The following is a 21,411-nucleotide window of genomic DNA, read 5'->3' as shown; positions in this document are numbered from 1 at the left end:
AGTTATATATTCGTCCTCAGCAGAGACTGCACACAATGTCCTTGGTTTATACTTAACTCCTTCTGGTGTTTGGCTTTACTAGAAACTAGACTTCAATCTGCATCTTCTCCATATACTGGCTTGCTCTTGGTGTTTTGTTTTCATGAAAAGATTTGTCTAGCATCAAATTTGGACCCTGCAGCTTTACATCCAAAATAAAGATACCAAAAAAAAAAAAAAAAAAAAGTTGTGATTAGCTAGGAATAATTTCTAGGAATAATTTCTCCCACTAAACAGAATGACTGGGCAAAATCTCAGTCATCTCTTTACCATACATGTCAAATGTTAGATCATTTACTTGATGCTTAAATACTCTGCTCTTCTGCCTCCTATCTTTCCTTTGACAAATGGAAAGATAGAGAGGCATAGGGATGATTATTATCATCTTCTCTAGGCGCAGCATAATTTGTTGGCATTTTGTGATAAAACTTTGACTTAGATTTTCATGTTCACATAGTTTTCACTTTTTTTGCCATTATACAACATGACTTTTGTCTGTCCATGTGTATGTGTCTATTCTGCCAGCTTGGGTCATCCTGTACAGAGCTGAACTTAACTATGGGCCCTGCTTTGTGGACATGGAGGAGGCAGTAAAATAATGAATTTTAGGGGAAAAAGGAAACCCTAAAAAGCAAATATATATCAAAGGGAAACATCATATTTAAGGTTTGTGCATCAGTCTCTCATGTTGAGGTGCTTAGCCCCTAGCGCAGCAGTGGGCTGTGCCTCAATGTGAATGGTTCTGGTAGCAGCATCCGCCTGCTCTCCCCCGTGTTTCTTGCCTTTGTGGCTCTTGGGGCTCGCCCAAGACATGGTGGGATGGGTAGTTTGGTTCTGTACAGCCACGCGAGCACAGCATGCTGCCTGGAAGTGCCAAGACATGGCCTTCCCACAACTTGAGAGAAGGTAAGTGAGAGATTTGCATGGCAAACACTGGGTCCGGCAGCGAGTGCGTCACCTGGGGCGGACAAGTGTGGCCTGCCTGTCACGATGGAGGTGTGCCACGTCCTGCTCCCCCTCCTTCATGGCAATTGGGTCTAAAGCACGGATAAGTGGCTGCGAGGCTTTGCAAGGGATCTACTTTTGTCACAGTGGTGGTATAAATCATTAAAATGGTGCTTCCCTAAGATGCTGGCAATGAGGTTGTGGTCCTTGGTAGAGGTGGAAGTTGTCTTGAAAGACCAGAAGGAGGCTGGAGGAGAACATGGGGCATTGTGTGGGCACTTACTCCTTTGTCTAGGGAGGATGTCACAGAGGATGGATGATTTTCTCTTTGTCATCATGTAAATCAGGCCATGGGGCAACAATACAATGACTGGGCTGTGGTTATACCAGAATATTGTTATCAGAGCAGTTGGCTGTCTTTTGACTTAATTTTTAGTAGACTATTTGTTACGCTCTAAGTGGCATTACTGTTGAACAAGGGTCACCTGGTTTGACACCTAGCTTGGCAGGACTGTGCACTGGAGTATGTTTTTGGAATCTGGGGGGGGGATTTACTACTTGAGAATTTTTAATGTTTTTGAATTTTGTGTCCATGAGTCTGGCTGTCCTTGCCCAATACCAGTGTGAATTTTCTGTCTCAGAAGTGTTTGAAGTATAGGCTGTTCTTTATTGCTTTCTGCTTGCGTCTTTGGTTCAGTGCAAATCTGACCAGCTTCTTCTCTTTGTTTGATTTCGAGTGTTGTAATTTGCTTTTTATTGCACAGTGCTTATGTGTCTTTTAAGAAGTGTACTATAAAAGGGGTTAATCAATGAAACAGCTTTTATGTGGTTTGGTGTATTTTATGTTGTATAGTGTGTTATTTAGAAGAATAGAGTGATATTGATTTCTTTTTTCAGGAATCTTTTTTTTTTATTATTATTATTATTTTTTAGCTGAACATTTTGGAAAGATATTGCAGATTAATTGAAGTTACAGATTTTAACCTTCTAAGTCATAAGTCATTCATGCTCATAAAACTGCAGGAATAATTTGTTTCAGATATGTTCCTTGTTGATATAGTATTACTTTAATAAATCCCCTCCCTCCCCCCCCCAAGATCGTAACACAAATCGCAGTTATAAAAAGAGAGTGCAGAGTAAGACTGGAGGAAAATGGGAGGATAGAAGAGATCGGTATTAAGCCCAGCCCATTCTGATTAATTCCAGAATTTTAATGCTTGCAAGTGTATTAATAGACAAGCATTCGTATTTGTATATTTTAAGATCTTTTGAATGAGGTATCATTTTCCACGTAAAACAATCTGGCAGGTATTTGTTATTTCTAACCTTTAAATATTTGGTATTACATTATCAACCCTGTAGTCGATCCATTTATGAAACACAAAGCACTCCCATTTGTAGAGATTTATTCTTGTATCATTTTTCCCGAGATTTGCCAGAACACCATCATGTTCGTGTTCTGAAGGTTAATGCCCAAAGTCAAGCAGGCAGAAGCCAAGTGCTGCAAGGTTTCCAAGATTAGGACTGATTCCCTTCACAAAAATAAATGATTCCTGCCATGTTCAGTGATTTTGTGCAGCACTACTCACGGCTGAGTGAGTGCATCAATACTGTAGTCCTTACATGCTGTACATACTGATGACACTCTGTGTTAACTTGATTGACTGAGCAGTATACTGGAGAGGATGCACCTGCGAGAGATGTGCAGACATATATATTTTTATTCTGGTTTTGAAACATTTATTTTACGTTTTTTTTACTTGGAAGTCTTAGTTTCACATTCCATGGGTTATCATGTTGTGCTGTTAAGGTAGAGCAAACAGTTATGTGCTTCTTTGTTGTCAAAACTGTATTGGAAAATGATCTAAGGTGCATCTTCTTTCTCTTTATAACCAAAAGCCTGATTTTATGTTTTAAAGGAAAATGACATAAAGGGGACGAGTGTGAAGTCTGGCAAGTCAGTAGCTATGTAAATTATGCTTATTTTAAGAGATTCAGTGTAATGGTAGAGAAATGTCTCATGTAATTCACTTACAAGCAGTGTTTTTTGTTACATTTTTATGTTTTGTTATCATTTTTGTAGGCTTTAAGACAACAGCAGAAAAGAAGAAATGGAGTCTCAATGATGGTAAACAAGACTGTTCCTCGTGTTGTTTTGACACCATTAAAGGTGTCTGATGAGCAGTCGGATTCACCTTCAGGTAAATAGCTAAAGGACTATTTGCAAGATCAGTGCTAGTCACAGAGCCTTCCTCTGAGTCAGATGTGTAGCGTGCAGAACTAGGGACTGCTGAAAATGATGTTTCCACTTGGAGGCTTTGTTTAACATCTTTATTTCCTTATAAAATCTGTGACGCAAGGACAGGGATTTTTCTTTAATTTTAATAAAGAACTGAAGGCACACAGTAAAATGGCAATTGATAATAGCAGCAGCTTTAAAGGAATGCAAAGTAACATTTTGTTTGGCTCTGGAACTCTAATGGAGGACCACATGCTGGTATTCAATGCCATAAAAAGGAGAGGGGGAAAAAAAGGCAAGCTTCTTTACGAATGTGAATTTGTCTCTCAATTCTGTGTTGCAATACTAGGATCCTTTTGTTAGCTTTTCTTGTTCTGGTGCTGTTCTTATCACCACAGCATAACCTTGACCTTTAGTTCTGGTTGTTAAGTTTCTTCATTTTAAGCGATTTCTATGTCTGTGTTTAACACAAATTGACAATTGTATTTCCAGGCATCTCTCTTCTGTGAGTGTTACTTCACAGAAAAATGATCTTTTTTTACCTTTAAATTGCTTTACTGCCCTATAACTTGGGGTTAAAATATTTTTAAAGATATCTCTTGTGCATTATAGGAAAACATTATTTTTATTAGATCAGTGAACATTTTTATTGACTGTAGTATTCAGTAAACTTTAGTTTTTGGCACTTAATTGATTTATTGATCTTTTTCTTCCATTTCCTCTGATGATGAGAAATTGTATTGTGACCAGAAAGGTGTGTTGCCTTTCAGCAACTAGATGTCAATTTTTTTTAATCCTATTTTTGCTTTGTTTACGGAGGGGGAAGGGGGAGAAGGGGGGGCTGGTGGTGCAAGTGCATCAGTGTCATGTTTTGGGTGTTTTATTTTTTCCTAAGGATCTGAATCTAAAAATGGTGAAGCAGATGGTTCTGATAAAGAGATGAAACATGGGCAAAAGTCTCCAACTGGGAAACAAACAAGCCAGCACTTAAAGAGGTTAAAAAAATCTGGTTTAGGTGAGTAAGAGTAGAATAAATATCTTATTTGTTATCTTAATGTTGAGATGTTTGTAAACTCAGTGTTCTATTTAAAAGTTGTATTTTGCTGGTTTATGTATGTCCCTTTCTCAAACTTAAAAGTTGACCCTTTTTCAAGGAGGTATCTTTCTTTCTGGCTACCTGTAAAATCCATTGGCTTTTTTTTTTTTTTTTCTTCCCAGAATGCTTTTCTGTAGTTGCTTTTTAAATTTGACAGACCTAACCAACTGCAGACAGAGAGGTCATTTAGCAGTTGGCTTCTGATTGCTGCATTATGATTTTTGGGTGGATGGCAAGGGGTGGGTTAGCAAATATTCTTTCTTCCTGTTAAATTTGCTTGCAGTCTAATACACACTTAATCCCAAAGAGAATAGCATCTTTTCTTACATATCCGTCCTATTAGAAGTTAACCCTCTTTTCCTCACTTGCATTATTCCATGTCCTATAGAGATTTGGTACATCATTTTTGATTGATTCTGATTCTTTGGTTGATTTGTTTCTTCAGCTGGATCCTTAATTATTTTTGAAGCTACATCTCTTGAGGTGGTAGATATAGTTTCTGGTTCTTATTTTCCATGTTTTTAGTAAGATCCATGGTTGTTGATCTGTAATTAATGCAGAATTTTCTCTGAAGAGATGCAAAGAGAAAATTCTCAATAGCTCCATGTGATAGGCAGATTTTTCTGCTCTGCATGAAACATAATTGGAAATGTTCCCTAAGGAACAGAAACAGTAGTATTCACTAAGACTCTTGTCTCAGCTAAAGTAAAGTAGAATAATTACATAACTGTTTCTTTATCTTTACAAAGGACCTTTGCATTCAGCAGACTGCTGAATCATTTAGAGAAATATTTTTGCTATGTGGCCGTATTGGGGAAATTAGCAAACAAGCTTTTCATAGTAGCTGGATAATCCTAAAAAATATTTAATGTCTGTTTTTGCGGTGATAAGATTGTTTTTCTTTATTAATGACCTGACCTAGTTCTATTTTTATATATAACAATTCTGTAAAATAGCTTGAAGATATTTTACTTCCTAAATATCATAGGTTGCTTGTTAAATAGTCTATTGCCAGTTCCTGGTGAGCTGTTTCATGCAACCTTATTGTATCACAGCCTCCCATGAAATTGTATTTTGCTTTTATATATTATCTTCCTGCAGAATATTTATCGATCTCAGATGGATACCTAGTGTCTATGTTGATCAAATGGCATTACTCAAAACTGAAAATACTCTTTCAGTATTACAACTTTGCTGCACAAAGATATGTTTAATTTTAGATTATTTCCTGTACCTTTTCTCTAGATGTAAAACTGAGATACATAATTTAATGTATCCGTTCTTCCCCAACCCCAGATATTTCATCAAAATGGCGTCTGGTGCCAAATATGGAGTGAATACATTAGATTTTTTTTTTGGATTTCAGGATAAATTCTCCAGTCTTTGGGCACAATCTTTGGAAAGTAGGGAACATTGTGTAAAGTTTAAGGTGTTCAGTGATTTCTGTCCTTTTCCAATTTTGATTTTCATACTTTGATGTAGAAACATGGTGCTCCCACACTTCTCATAGGTAATTCTTTATATTGGAGATTAATCTCTTTTCCAAATCTGTAAGCTTGTGTTTCTCTCTCATCTTCCACATTCTGTTTCTGATCTGGCCAGTGGTTCCCCAGACTATGGTAGCAGCTACATAAGGATTCAAAATGTCTGTCTTTGTAGAAAAACAATATGAAAAGCACTGGCATATGCTCTGTCATAACGTTCTCTCCCTCATAGTTACAAGTAGCTATGCGGTAGAGGCGTATGGTCAAATTCCAGAGAGTGGCTACTTTCCATGCTACTCTCAAACATTTCCCTAAATCTCTCTACAAACTCGAGACCTACAGTAAAGGTCCTAAAGCTAGGAAGGGTGCAGGAGAGAGAATTTATTCTGGTGGTATATTTTTGTTGTTGTTTGTTTGTTTGTCTTTCCTGTGGTATTTGGTTGGTTGGTTGGTTTGGTTTGGTTGAGCATGGCAATGCTGGCTATGTACAGTGATCTGCTGGCCTGTTATGTTAGGAACAGTATACATACTTCTTCAACAAGTTGGTAAGCTACCTTAGTAGCCTGTAAGTAAGTAAGTAGCCAGTCAAATAAATCAGAAAATGTGTAACTCTGGCACACAGAATTAAGCCTGAGTTTCTATTACTCTCTTGGTCTCTTCATGCCATTAAAATATCTACCAATGTAAGACGTTACTGACTTTGCAATCATATATTTTGGTTTAGTTTGGATCATCTACATATGCATGGTTTTCCTTAGAATATGAAGCATTAGCTGGGGAAAATGTTACTCCAGTTTGGAGTTACTTAAAAAATGTGGAAATGTATTCTGTACTGATTAAAGAAAGGAGTATACATACAGGCATTAAATTTGGATACATCATACTACTTGTGTTACACTTGGGGATTGTGTTCTATTTGCATTTATATTTAGTGGGTGGAACAGATGGTAAGGACAGTTTACTGTGATGCATTCATGAAAATGAGCACTTCTACACAATTGTCGTTTCTAACAGGGCATTCATTTGTTTGTAATGGAGTCTTTGCAGTACTGAAATACAGTATGTTGAAAATATGTGTTAGAAAAGGTTATCCTATGCTGAATGCAAAGCCATCCTTGTCTAATTCAGTTACTGTTGTTTGCTAATAAGTAAAAGGAAATTGCAAGAATGTTTGTGGGAGGCTGTGACTGAAGGGGAGCATATCAGTTGTAGTTCTTGCTGCAAAGGGCCATGTGAATGTTGAGTAACATCAGTGTTGATAGCAGTGGAATATTCACTACAATTGTTTTTTTAGCAATTCTGCAGGAGTTTGTGTATGACCTAGTCAAGACCCCTTTTATAGCATCATTGAAATATTTGGAAGAACAACAAACCAAAGCCTGGAGGAGTTTCTTAGGAAGTGTTAGAAGTCTCAAAGTTGTTCTGGCCACCTGTGCTCCTCACGTCTTCCATTTCTGTGTTGAGTATTGCAGTATGTTAAGACTGGAAGGCAAAAAGACTTATGGCAGTATGTATATATCTTAAGCAACACTAGTTAGTTGCTTTTCAAAGGACTTTATAAGGTATCTTGTAATATTATCATAGAAATAAATCAAAATGAGGCCAGGCAGGACATCCAGTGGTCATCTAAATTGTTTGTCAGTCACAGGGCAAGATCAGTTATACACCTGTCACTCCTGGCAGATATTTCTCTACAAATTCTTAAAAGTTTTCCACTGATGGAAATTGCAATTCCTCCCTATGGATTTAGTCTGATGTCTTCTTGACATATGTGGTTAAAAGCTTTATTTTCCCCATATCTTACCAGTAATGTTTCTTACTGTGCAAGAGTTTAAGCTCATTACCTTTGCTATCTGCTGTGGTCAGTAAAAAGACACTGATCTTTACCCCTGTGCATCAGACTTCTATATATTTTCCCCTTCCCTCTGCATAACCTTAGTCTTATTTTTCCTCACAGACCCTGTTTTGTAGACCTCTGGTAATTCTTGTTGTTGCCTTCTCTGTGTTTACCATTTTAGATCACAAGTTCTTGCAAAAATTTGAAGAAATGCATATTTTCAAACACTAAATTAACCCTGTAAATATTCTCTGTGATCAGTTTATTCACACAGGTAGTTTCTAGCAGGTGGAATGAGTTAGGCAGGCCATAGTGCTCTGTGGATGCAGAGCATAGGCCCAAGAGCAGCTCTCTGTAATGATTGACATCAGCCTTGTAAAGCAGTCTTTTGCTTGGAAATACATGTAGATGCACAGAATTATGTTGATGACATTACAAGAAAATTTGCTGCTTCTGCTGAGTTGAGTTGATCTCTTGAGCTGGAAGTAAGGATGTGTCTGTTGTGATGCTGACTGGAACATACCAAGAGCTCAAGAAACAAATACAGGGAATATAAAAGAAGCTGTTACACACCTAGAAAAGGCTGTTACCTCTCTCAGAGTACTCTTTCTGTGGACCTTGCTATACTATACAATAAAAGCTAAACTACTGGAATTGTTCTTGTCCTCATCCTTTATTTATGTTTAAAGTTATTTCTTGTTTATTCACTCCAGGACATTTGAAATGGACCAAAGCTGAGGATATTGACATAGAAACACCAGGATCTATTCTAGTGAACACCAACCTGAGGGCTTTAATAAACAAACACACCTTTGCTTCTTTACCTCAGCACTTTCAACAATACCTCCTTCTTTTGCTTCCAGAAGTAGACAGGCAGGTAAGTAGAAGCATGCAAAATTTCTTTACGTACTTACCAAGACTATTTTAAAGTGTGTTTACTTGGGTTGTCTTGATTGACCAGGAATTGTTCTAGAAAAGAGTAAGAAGAAAATTTCTTCATTAGGTAAATACTTTATTAGGTAAAACTCTTAGAGGTAGAATGAGTGTAAATTTTACCTCGGCATCAACCAGATTCTGCTTCCCTTCTTTCTGGAAATTGCTATTCCCTGATTTGTCAGAATAGAAACTGGCCAGCAGATCTTCCAAACTTGTCAAGTCTCTTAATTAGCTTTCTTTTATATCTACAATATTGTAAATAAACTTCTCATCTTCAAGACTACTACATATTTTCATCTTTGACCTTCCTGGGAACTCTACCAGCAATGCCTAGGTCAGTGTTAGTTCTGTTGGCTTGTTCTCCTCCTACCCTTCTACACATGCCTATATATGTGTCTGCTCAGTTCCAGTGCACTAAGTTCATTTGTTCACATTTTTTACAAGGAACTTCTTGTTCTAGGCTCACTGCTTTTGGCTCATACTGGTTGTTAATCAGTTATGTCAAGGAGAAACATTTGAGGAGTAAAAGCATTGAAATAAAAGTACAACTTTGTGTAGATTCCTACAGTGTTTAGTCCTTTGTGCATTTGTTATTCAGATTGCAGGCTTCCCAGAGCAAGGAGAAATCTTTGCCACATGTCTAGCAGTTAAAATAGTGCAGAGAGCCAGCACCAATTTCAGTCACACATTTGTTTGACTTCCAGGGGTAATCAGGGTTACTGATCTCAGTGGGGGCTACTCATGTACTTTTTCAGATACATTCTTAGGCAACCTACCCTATTAGGGCATTGAATTTTTTGCAGATGGTCAGTATCTTACTTTGTATTTATTAACTAGAGGATGCAAGTCTCTTAAAAGAGTGATTAAAACCCGGATCTTAAATCAGTAGAAAAATGGCATGAATTCATTCCTTAAGCTGTTACTCGGTAGCTTCTACCACAGTAACACAAGGGAAAGCATTGTATAATAAAAAGAGAATGAAAAATTGTATTGATGTGCATTTATTCAGCCTCTTACCCAGTTACACACTGTATGTTATGGACTAAAATAATGTACTTTCATAATGGAATATTTGTAAGAGAACATTAAAAAACAAAACCTCAGGAGAAACAATATAAATGTATTTATTCTCAAGCTCCCACGTGGTGGGCAAAACCAGTACTGACGAATTTTAAGAAAACATTTTCCCCTGCAAAAAACAGATTTTAACTTTGTGCCCAGAAAACCTTTTACTGAATATCTTCTAGTTAAAATCATGTTTTCTCTCCAAGCATCATAAATTACAGTGTTCAGACATTCAATTGCAGGCACTGTGGCCTTATTTATAAAGTTTCTTACTTGAAAATTTATTAAAACACAGAGGCTCTAAAACTGACAGGCCATTTCCCTTCTTAATCGGTTTCTTACAGCACAGATTTTGGCAAGAAAATCAAGAGAATTAATTTAATTATGTCACCACTAAAAGGCAATACGTTTCTTTTTAATTAGTATTTCAGAAAATGTTTACATAACGCACACATTTCAAGTGTTATTTCAAAGGTTCAACATTATGTAAATGGACAGTATTACTTCCCAGGAGAACTAGTCACAAAAAAGAGTTGTCATGCGACACGTACAGGTGTCCTTCTATCTCTGTTCTTCTCACAGTATTCTGTAGGTTTGTACAGGATACTGTATTTTAAGGTACATTTGGAAGGCAGAAGTCTTCCTTCCCCTCTGGTGGATTAATGTAAATGTATGGCCTCCAAGTGTGATAGCTGAAGGATTGTTACCTGGTGGGGAGTAAAGTAGCAATCATCTGCCCAGTGTTCTCACTTTGCAAAGGCTGTAATAGAGAATTTGATCCCTTTTTTTGATATCTGAGATTGTGTCCTTTGCTATGCCTAAAGAGTAACATCCTAGATACGGACTGATGAAAGCAATTGAACTGATGTAGTTTTCCTTCCTGTGGAAGTAAGGTAAGTGGAAAACACCAGTGTGATGCTCAAGGATCAAGTGAGGACAAGAGCAAATTCCAGCCAGGAAGTTCTGGTGAGGGTGTCTGATGTTAGTTGTTCTTACCAGACACGCCAGGGTCTTTTGGTCTTCCTCTTTTAATTGTGCTCTCTAAATCAAACGGGGCATCAGTCAAGCAAAAATCCTGTAAAACTATTCCTTGTTTTAGCTGCCCGTCTCTGAGCATTCAGTTTCATTATTTTTTGTTGTTGTTTTCTTGCTTCATGTGAGCATTGCTACTTCTGCTCTTCTGGCTGTGGTGTGTTTCCTCTCCGTGTGCTGCCCTGCAGTCAGTGCTGCTGTCTTCCCCAGAGAGAGCTGCGTTTCTGTGTTGTCATGTGGATGTAGTATGTGAAGTACTGTAATGAATGGCACCATAAAAATGTAATAGAGTTATGCTATTTGTATATATATAGTGATCTGTGAAATAAATTACTAATGAAGTGCAGTCTCATTTAGGCTTTATTACTGCTCCACATAGAAAAGCCCTATGATGAATGATCCTTTGTCATTTCTGTCATAAACACCATTTTTCTGGGCGGTATAACTCCTCCTCCTTAAATCGTACTGAGCTGAAACTTGTCACGCATATGTCAGTTTGAATAAGCATTTTTAGAAACCATTAGTTAAGGGAGTTGGGGCTTTCTTTCTTTTTTTTTGTATGTATGAGTGGTAATTATAAATAAATAACTTTCCTCTCTACCCTTGTTAGACTAACATGTTCAAAAAAAAGTTTAGGTTCAATTCAGAAGCTTCACAGGGAACGTTTTCAGTTTTTTCTCTGTCTTTCAAGTTTTGCAGTTGCTGTCAGGGAGCCTGTTATGGCTACATGGAGCAAAGAGCTTTAGGAAAGTTGTCTCAAAATGGAAGAAGTTAATAAAAACTCTGCTTATGTTGTCAGTATTATTTTTCCTGCTCCATCTAGATGTTTGACAAAGTGGAAGTGCAAGATCTTTCTCTTCCCATAAGACAAGATAAATTACATCATCAGTTATTCGTACGAGAAATTGATTTCAGCTTGTATATTAATTTAAATTTTATTTCAGTAGCAATGAGGCCTGTGTGTAATTCTCTGTATTCAGAATGCCTGAAAAAGAAATTGGAACATGTTGACAGTCATGGTAGTAATGTTTCATCAAGGATTCCATTTGCTTTCATTTGGGTTTGGTGTGAGGTAATATGTGAATGTTGTTCACAGAAGCAGCCATGACCAGACTTGTCTGTTTAGTGGGCTACTCCAGAATTTTGCATCACTGGATACAGAGAATTTCATGTCTCCAATTTGGACATCCTGATTTTGAGCTCTTTGTCAGCCTAAACGGTCTGAAGGGCTCAACAACCTTAAAGCTCAGTTGATGCAGAAGCCTCGTGTGGGATCCCCCCATGAGAAATAGGTGTCTGAGCTGTCAGTAATAAAACATGTAGGTGTAGAATCTATGCGGAAAGCAAAGTTCCTGCAAAAAGATTTCACTTATCAGAAATCCCAGCAAAGAATTTTTCTGATCAGCTCCAATTAGAATGCTCTGCAGCTACAATGGAATTTTCTTCAGAGAAATACGTACTTCTAATATTAATACATCAATCTGATATGTTGGTATAACAGAAGCTTTCCTGACCACCTCTCAGCAAATATTTATCTTCAAAGCAGGAAGTTTCTGTCTGTATCTAGATGCTCTGTTGCATCAGCATCTCTAACTATTAATTGAACAATGAATATCATGCAAGGATAGTAACATGTCTGTGTGGCAGATTGCTGAAAAGGAATGGCAACTGACAATATCTTTTCTACACCAGCTTCCCATGTTGCTGCTACTGGGCAAAGGGAAGGCAAGTAGGTACATTTAGTAAGCTGCCAAGAAATGAAGTACTGCCCTATCTGAACAGTAGCAGAAAGCTTAAGTGATTTTGCTCATCCTTAGAGAGTTACACAAAATGTTCTTTCCTGATGGCTCTGAAAAAAACGTGTCTTCACAGAGCCTACAAATGCTTAAATAATTCTGATCTTTGAAATTTTAACTCCTGTATTTCCTCTTCTGGTAGCACTGGGTTCTTGCGAGCTTCTTACAGTTTGCACCTGCCCCGCCCTCTCACATAGGTTGGGAATTTCAGGAATTTTCGGTATGTTACTTTGTAGTGTCCTTTTACCTGACCAAACCTATTCATGAATAGCATTTTATAGCAACAGAAGATACCCTGGCAAAAATTTTACTGTCTGAGCTTTACTTGTTTTATGGAAGAAACTTAGCATTCTCTTTTTCTGAATCAGTCTGCAATTTATAGATAGTCGAAGTAGTTACTTAAAAGCAGAACTGTAAACTTAAATATTCTCAGGGAAATACTTAAGCCATGTAGTATTGTAGAATTGACTGTATTTCATGTTTATACTAAGCCAATTTACTAAACAGAAAAACATGACTTACAGATGAAAAGATTCTAAAATGGGTCAAAACTCACCTTAATCTCTTTTTTTTTTTTGTTTCTAAATCAGAGAATCTCTAAATAATTACTGTCTCGTGGGTCAGTGCCAGTATTGTTGTTACATGATACCATTATGACATACCGTCATTTCAAGGTCAGCTCAAGGTTTCTGTCTTCACCCACTCAATTTAGGTTGATGCTGGCACTTCAGGTTGATTATATCAACTTGGAAAGGTTCGCTCTCACCTTGAAGTGAAAAAACGCACAGGTTGATGCCAGCCAGTGATTTTCTTTTTTCTATTTAAAATAGTTAGAAGTAAATTTGGGGAAGCTATCTACAGAATTCCATTTCAAAACCTCTTTGCTTTCATGTAGTTTAATTTAGTTTAATACCTGTTCCTATCATTTAAGCGACAGTAACATTGTTTTTGTTATGCCCAAAATATTCCTACTCCGAGACACATCAGTTTGAGTTCTGCAGGGAAGAGAGGGTAATGAATAATACAAAAAATGTCATACATTCATAGAAGACAAGGAGGGAAGCCTGGTATCTCCCATTCTGACAATTGGTATTTATTTTAGTCATTGAGTTCAAAAGAATTAAATAAACGCTGTCTAGTGTATGTTTTACTGTATATTAGATTTATATTAAAAGAGAGAAGAGGAGCTTTATTTTCATATTTCTTTCCTTGTAGCAGTGTAACCATCTTCCTGTTCACTTTCTTAACTTCATCAGTGCATTAAGATACTTGCCATTGGACCTTTCCAGCATTTTCTTTGTAGGAAATCAAACAGTGCAGAAATTAGTCCTGTGTGTGTTATTTACTCCCAGGTTGTTTTTTTTTTACATTTCTATCTCTGCTATTAAAGTCTAGTAGTAGCTCAATGGTTACCTTATTTTACTTTTCTGCTAATACTGCAACCTCTTAGCTGTCCTTTTCAGTTCTCTATCAGCAGAAAACTCAGTAGCTTTTAAATATTTATTATTATGTTCCTGTACGTTTGAGTTTTACACTGAAATAGTTTTACGGATATGACAAAAGCACTCAGTTCAGAGGAAAACATTTGAGGAAGAAGGTGAAATGTAACATGTTTTCTGCATGTAAGTGTATTAAAAAGCTGTTAAATTGGCATCCCTATGTGCATAGTAATTGAAGGTCATTTTCTGCCAAATGTCTCCTTTTAACTGACATTTTTTTCTTTGGTTTTATTGGTTAACGTGGATAGCGTAGCATTGTTGTAATGTGCTTTATTTTTACAGCTTTTAGGGTAGTTTTAATGTAGGTATCTTATTGGATGGATGGATGGATGGATGGATGGATGGATGGATGGATGGATGGATGGATGGATGGATGGAGAAATTCCAAAGCATGTAAACTGCCTTTTCAGTAAGGTCCCGGAGCTCTGATTCCTGAGCTCTGCTAGAGAGCACCTCTCTTCAGAGAGCCTGCTTCCCCCCAGCTGGCCCCTCTGTCCTTATGCTGGAGTTAATACCTTTTTTTTTTTTTTTTTTCTTTTTTTTTTTTTTTACCAAACACAGCTGTATGGATACATCAGCACATTTCACAGTCATGAATTAACAACAAACATCAGTTTCACTTTACGTGAATTGAAGGCTGAAGGATTTTAGTTCAACATCCCTCTTTGCTTTAGCTACAGAAATATCCCTCTAGCCTCCCTAGTGCAGTCCAGTGGGGCTCACTGCAATTGCAATGCAATCTGGCTGCTCTGTTGGAGGCAGCAATGGAATGCTTGCTCACTTGTTTGCAGTAATTCTCCAAGGTCCTCCTCAATATCAATGCTTCTACATACGTAAATAGAGAGTTTCACATTTCTTATTGTGTCATATTTTGTTTTGTTTTTGTAAGCTTGGTCACTGTATTTCAGAAGTATGAACTAGTGTTTTCTACTGAAGTCGTAGCTACAAGCTCTTTTCACACTTAGAGCATGTCTCACCTTCACAAACAACTATTGCAGTGGAGTTAGCAGAACTGTTGCAATTGCATTTGTCTGATGCAAGGCTCAGCTTAAACCATCTACTAGGCCACAGCAATGGTGCCGTGCCAGCTGGAAGCCTAAATCCAAGAGCCGTGGCTGTCTCTGCCGTATCTCTTTCCACGACTCCTACTGGTGTGTGAGGGACCCTGGGCTCATGTTTGTTCTCCAGATACAAACTAATGAAGCTTTGTTTCCCTCTCCTTCTCTTCAAATTTTATAAAGTACAGTGCACAGCTTTAAGTGCTTAAAAGGAAAAAGAAAAAAAAAGAAAAAAAAAAAAAGAGAAGAAAAAAAGAGGACATTTATGTGCCGTAGCAGTTCTGTTTGAATTTGATATAATTATTAGTACTTTTAAAAGGCAAAACAATTGATAAAACAACTCCCCTTGAACTCTCTTCCAGTAGGGAAGTACTTACATAAATGATTTTTTAAAAGACATTTTACTACGAGCTGTGTTATGAGTGTTAAAGAGGGTATAACTAAAATGTGGACATAAGCGGTAACATATATGGACACAAGGGACTGGCATGCTTCAAATTATACGTCTATTAAGGATGCATTGCAGTGCTGCGAGGTGTAGTGTTTCAGCTGTTCCTTCCTTGCAAAGTGCTAATAAAGTTGGTCTGCAGTGCCTCCAGTGTTGCCACTGTAGGGCTGCACTGATGTTATGTGGAGAACAGAGCATGCCTCGCAATTCCAAGTCTGAAGATAGAGGAGGACTTATAATAGGGTGGTGGATGGAGGTGCAGTGAAAAGATGAGCAAGCAGAAGTGATCCATCTGTGCTTCTGCTACAATCGCTCTCCCTCTTTTTTTTTTTTTTTTTTACCCTTTCTTTCTCCCTCTCCCTCCCCCTCTCTTTTTAACTCTGTCTCTTCCTCCCTCCCTGCCTGCCTGTCTCCCTTTGTAACTCAACATCTCTATTCACTATATTTGCCTTGTTTAAAGAAGGCAAAAAGAGGTTGAGGGTTTTTTCCCAATTATTTCAGAATATTACTATTCTTTGTCTGTAAATTACGTCAACTCAGATTTCCTTTAGCTTGTTCTCTCCTGTCAGAAGAACATACAGCCTTTTTTTTTTTTCATAGGCAGGCAAAATTTTCTAATGGCTACAGAAATGGGATAGGATGCAGGATTTTCATTTATGACACATCAAAGTAATATACTAATTTTAGATGTTTACATATAACATCCCCTCGCCTCCTGTTTCTCTGGACCAAAGGCATAAATCTTTTATTTTTATCAGAAGCTAGAAGAGTAGACTCTGGCTTTTATATTGCTTTTTCTGTGCCTTCTCCAACATTATTGTTGGGTAATTTAATAGTTTTTTTTTACTTTCTCCAAGCCTACTTTCTGAAATAAGTTTTGTGTATTTGTATTGCGCATTTGTAAATACTTGCTGTTTGTTACAAGTTCTGACATGCTTGGGATTGGTAATCATATGATGGATGTAATCGAAAAATAAATTTTAGTCAAAATTTTCATAATTTGAATGCAGTTAGAAGGTACTCTTGGCTGCATATTCTGATTTTCCTTACATTTTACTTGCTTTTTGCTTCATTTTAAAACATGCTTTATCTTTTTCATTTTGCTGGGTTCATTATTCTCCTTAAATTCTTCATTTAATTTCTTGCATCTGAGCCCAACCAGATTGGATTCTATTGTCGTTCTTGACACTACAGTGTATTGGAATGAATATAGCTATCCCACTTGTCTTCTTGATTTAGACAAGGTCTAAATTAACAAGTCACATTTCATTTCGAAAACATATGTTTGCAATTCTTCAGTCTTACTCGGCATATTTCCTGCTTTAGTGAAGATGGAAAAGGTCTTTGTTTCTTTCTTTAAAAGACTCTTCCTTTTCTTCTCCTCTCCTCTTGTTGTCTGAAGCAATTATCCCTATGGTAGTAGATATTTTCTTTTTCGTCTTTTAATATTTTACTTCTAAGTTTAGTCTGGTTGTTTTTTAAAGGACTGAAGTAATATTTAGAATTACTTTCACCATCTGTCTTCAGAATCTGTCTTTTCATTTTGCATTCAAGGACAAACTGTCTGTGCTATGTTGGTGGTCAGATGGGAATGACAGAGTTTTACTTACATGTATAAGGACTGATAACTTCATCATCAGGACTAAATAAAATTTAGCCATATTCTGGGTCACTCTGCTGCTAAAATGTGAGACCCATGGAAGAGAAATCACAGAGTGAACATTAGCGCTCAAGTTGCATTACATTAGTATTGCTATGAGTTGAGAGGTATAGCATAAGCAAGTATTTCTCCATGTCATCTACCTAAAACATGAAGTTAGACTGGCTGAGTTTGTTGCTCTGGGAGCAGCTCTTAGGTCAGATTCATGTGTTGCTGTCTACCATAACCCTTTATGTTGAATGTATCTATCTTATTATTCTTGTACTTCTCAGCTTTAGTATTCTGTGTCCACAGCAGCAAAAGGGTCGTGAAAGGTTGCATCTTCTCAGAAGCAATTTTCTTATATTCCCATATCCCTACTTTAAACTCAGAATTTCTTCCATTGTTGTTGGCTTTAAATACATGGAGATTGAAGGACAGATTTTTCTTCAATGTCATAGTTCTGTGAGTAAATGTGTGTATGCATTCTTGTGTTTGAGATGAGCCTCTAAATGTTCCTTATCTTCAGGCAAAGAAACAGTTGCTATCCTTTTGTGTCTGTGTTTTTGGCAAGTCCTGAGTGTTTTTTCAAATGTTCTGTAGCTTCCAACTGCATTACTTCTTTCACATTCGTACCATCTGTGTCCTCCAGACCTGAAATCAACATTTTGTATTAAACTTGGTAATTACCAACTCTTTTACTATTCATTTTCCACTCCCCACCCCCCTCACTTTATTTTTTTTTCTGTTCATCTCCAATGTTATACTGTGCCATTTCTCTGCACATGTCTCAGTTTCCTTTTTACCATTGATGAAAATTTGCTTCCCTTCAGGAAAGACAGGCGGGAAAGACAAGGAGATTAGTTTACACTCTATGTAAAGGAATAAAGTATGCGTATGGAGCTCTTCTGTGGGGTGGATTACAGTCTGGTTGAGAACTTGTGGGTCAGGATCAGAGAAGAGGCCAGTGGCATAGCTGACACTTTGACAGGAGTTTGTTATACCATCTGATCTAGCTCAGCACTGGTGAAGCTACACCTAGTATATGGCGTCCAGTTCTGGGCTCCCAAGTACAAGAGAGATGTGGAGCTGCTGGAGAGTTCAAGTGAAGGGCCACTGACACGGTGAAGGGTCTGTAGCCTCTGTCCTCCAAGGAAATGCTGAGAGAGCTAAGACTGTCCAGCCTAGGGAAGAAAAAGCTCAGGAGGATGTATGAGTGTGTATGAATACCTGATGGGAGGATGTAACGGGACAAGAAGGAATGGACACATGGGAGTCTGTTGGGAAGTTCTTATGAACGTGAGGTAAAACTTGACTGTGTGGGTGACAGAGCACTGGAAAGGTTGTCCAGAGTTGTTGTGGAGTCTCCCTCCTTGGAGGTCTTCAGGAGCCATCTGGATATGGTCCTGGGCAAGCAGCTCTAGGTGGCCCTTCTTGAGCAGGGAGATTGGAACACGTGGCCTCCAGTGGTCCATTCCAACCTCAACCATTCTTTGATAGGGTGAGAAAGTCAATAGACTCTTCTTGAAGTAACTAGAGGAAATCTGTGTCACAGTCTTGTTTTTTATCTCAGAATCACAGAATGCCTACTTCTCTCTTGTACTGAGGAGCCCAGAACTGGACGCAGTACTGTAGGTGTGGCCTTACTTATGGGAGACATTAACATCTCTCGTGTTGCTGGAACAGCAACACAATAGAAAGCAAACAACAAGTTTTCTGGAGGGTATCAGGATATTTCTTGATAGTGGTTAGTGGAGTAGGCTGCTGAGATTTATACACAGATGGATCTGCTGTTCAATGGCATGGAATAACTTGTTGGGGGTTTAATAGGTTGGGGGTGTATTAATAAATGGCCTTGCTAGCCTTAGTGATAGTGACTGTGGAGTTCAGGATCCTGAGGTGAGTGAATAAGGACAGTAGCAGAGTATAGACCCTTCAGGTGAACAAACGTCAGCTTGTTAAGGAAGCTGGTGAGTGGGATCCCATGGGAGGCATTTCTGAAGGGCAGACAAGCTCATGAAAGCTGGCAAGTGAGCATTCTAAGAATTCCAAGAATTAGAAGTTTTCATACCAATACTCATAAAAACAAATAAATGTATCAAGAAAACAGGTTGGCTAAGAATGGAACTCATGACCATGATCCACCACAAAAATGCAGGTGGAGGTGGAAGTGAGAACAGGCTGAAGAAGGAATTTTGAAACTGCCCTAGCATGTAAGAGTGGTGTAAAGAAAGCCAAAGCTCAGGTGGAGCTGGAATGTGAAAAGGACATCAAAATCAACTTGAACAGCTATTGCAACAGTAGTAGTAATAGCCTGGACAAGGAAAATTTGGTACCACTGCTGAATGGGGTTTGTGATGTAGTGACTGTGGCCTGTAATAATTCCTTCTTTGCCTCCGTTTTCACCAACAAGGTCTCCCTGGCCTCTGAGCTTAGTGAAGGCATTCAAGGAGAATTGCTATCAGTAGATAAGGACCAAGCCAAGATTACTTGAGAGAACTTGGCTCATAGAAATATATGAGAAGCAATGGCCTGCAGTCCAAGGGTGCTGAGAGAGCTTCCTAATGTCTTTGCAAGGCCGCTGTCTAAATCTTTGAAACATCATGGAGGAAGGGCCCCAGTGACTGGAAAACAGAAACATTGCACCCATCTTCATAAAAAGACAAAGGAACCTGTGTGTCTTGGTTGGCAAGCAAGCTGTACGTAAGCCAACAGGAAAAGAAGCAGGAAAGAAGCCTGACAGAACCCTGAGTTGTATGAGCAGGAGCCCAGCCAACAGATCAAGAGAAGTGATTACTGATAGCCTTTCTATCTAGAAAGACATTGGCATATTGAAGTAAGCCCAGTGAAGTTCTACCAGGATGGTTGAAGGACTGGAGCACAGGTGAGCTGGATTCATTCACGCAGAAGAGGATGATGTGGGAGGATATTATGTCATTCCACAGCTAGCTAATGGTAGAGTGTAGAGAAGACAGAACTCTTCCTGGTGTCATGTAGTGATAGCATTAGAGGTGCTGGACACAAGGTGGAACATGGGAAAATCTGATTTGATTATGAGGAATAATATTTTCACAGTGAGTGGCTAAACACGGTGAGTGGGTGTCCAGAGGGGCTGTGGAAGCTCTCTTCTTGGAGATACTCCAGCTTCATGTGGACAATGCCCTAAGCAAACTGCTTGAATTGGAATGACTGAAAACTAGGTGACCTCTAGAGGTCCTGTGTATGATTCTGTAGCTTTTTTCTACTGCTCATTCTTTCCTTAGTCCTGTCAGAAAATTTTATTTAGGTTAATGTGTCATGATTTCGTCTTGAGAGAAATGATTTCTTCTTGAGAGAATCATCTTGGTTAGGGCTTATTTCTTCATAATCTTCTGGGTTCTTTGTTGCCTTATTTCCTCTTTTATTTTATTTTATTTTTTAAACAGGATTTGAAATCTGTTTTCTGTGTGTGTCAATGTTTGGATATGGAAAACCAGGAGTAAAGAGAGCACATTAGTTGTTAATTAGTGAGCTAGCCTAGCCCTTTAATTTCTTGGTGTTCTTGTTTTCCTTTGTTAGTATATCACATTTTGTGCCTGGCCTCTGACTTCTATCCCTATTTAAAGTGTACTGTGTGAAGATGGTTCTTTCTGTCTTCAACTCTCATGTTGGGGCACCTCAGACAGGGTTTTTTGTTGTTTTTTTTTGTTTTGTTTTGTTTTGTTTTTAGGACCTGGTAATGCCACTGATGCCCCATACAGTTCCTTTTTCTAGATCTCCGGACTCTGCTTTCCCACCACATCTGGGGGAACTATGGGTTATCTATCATATCTACAGTTTCTTCCTGTGGACTCTTGAGCTCTGTATATTTGCGGCCATTTCTCTTACAATGTAAGGTTTACCCAAAAATGTCAGTAATCCGATACTGAGGCATTCCATAGTGAAGCATTCAAAGCTGGACATTGAAGCTTAATGGCGTTAGTGAGGCTTAAATGTAGGAAAACATACACTGTTTTGTGCTAGAAATAATGATGTGAGTTTTTTCACTGGTAGTTTCTAAATTAGACTTGTACAGAAGATATGGTCAAAATTATGGACAACTCAGCAGAAACATCTGTTTGGTCAACTATTAAGCAGCAATAAGGAGGCTGCATGAAAGAAAGAAAATGCCCTTTACTTAAATAAATAATATTAAGTCGTTATCTTGAATATTAAATTCAAAGTTCTATCAAGTTGAAAAGCTACAGAATGGGCCGTACACCAAAATTTACATGAACCATAAACATTTGTTAAAAAACAAAATTCTTGGATTTAGTCTT

The 21,411-nt window shown here is 38.0% G+C and overlaps 1 protein-coding gene across 5 annotated transcripts in view; it reads left to right on the top strand.

Moving 5' to 3' along the window:
* ASXL3 (ASXL transcriptional regulator 3) overlaps window positions 1-21,411 on the top strand; it is a 129,947-nt gene that overhangs the window by 76,894 nt on the left and 31,642 nt on the right. For all 5 annotated transcript variants that reach the window (XM_068671778.1, XM_068671775.1, XM_068671774.1 and 2 more), the window contains 3 exons: window positions 3,068-3,185; window positions 4,119-4,238; window positions 8,354-8,517. In XM_068671778.1, coding sequence (XP_068527879.1) covers window positions 3,068-3,185; window positions 4,119-4,238; window positions 8,354-8,517 — 402 coding nt within the window. The remainder of the gene's footprint in view (window positions 1-3,067; window positions 3,186-4,118; window positions 4,239-8,353; window positions 8,518-21,411) is intronic.

The sequence above is a fragment of the Anas acuta genome, chromosome 2 (assembly GCF_963932015.1).
Source record: "Anas acuta chromosome 2, bAnaAcu1.1, whole genome shotgun sequence".
NCBI classification, from domain to species: Eukaryota; Metazoa; Chordata; class Aves; order Anseriformes; family Anatidae; genus Anas; species Anas acuta.
The sequence above is the reverse complement of the archived record's forward strand: the minus strand, read 5'-3'. Positions and strand labels throughout refer to the sequence as shown.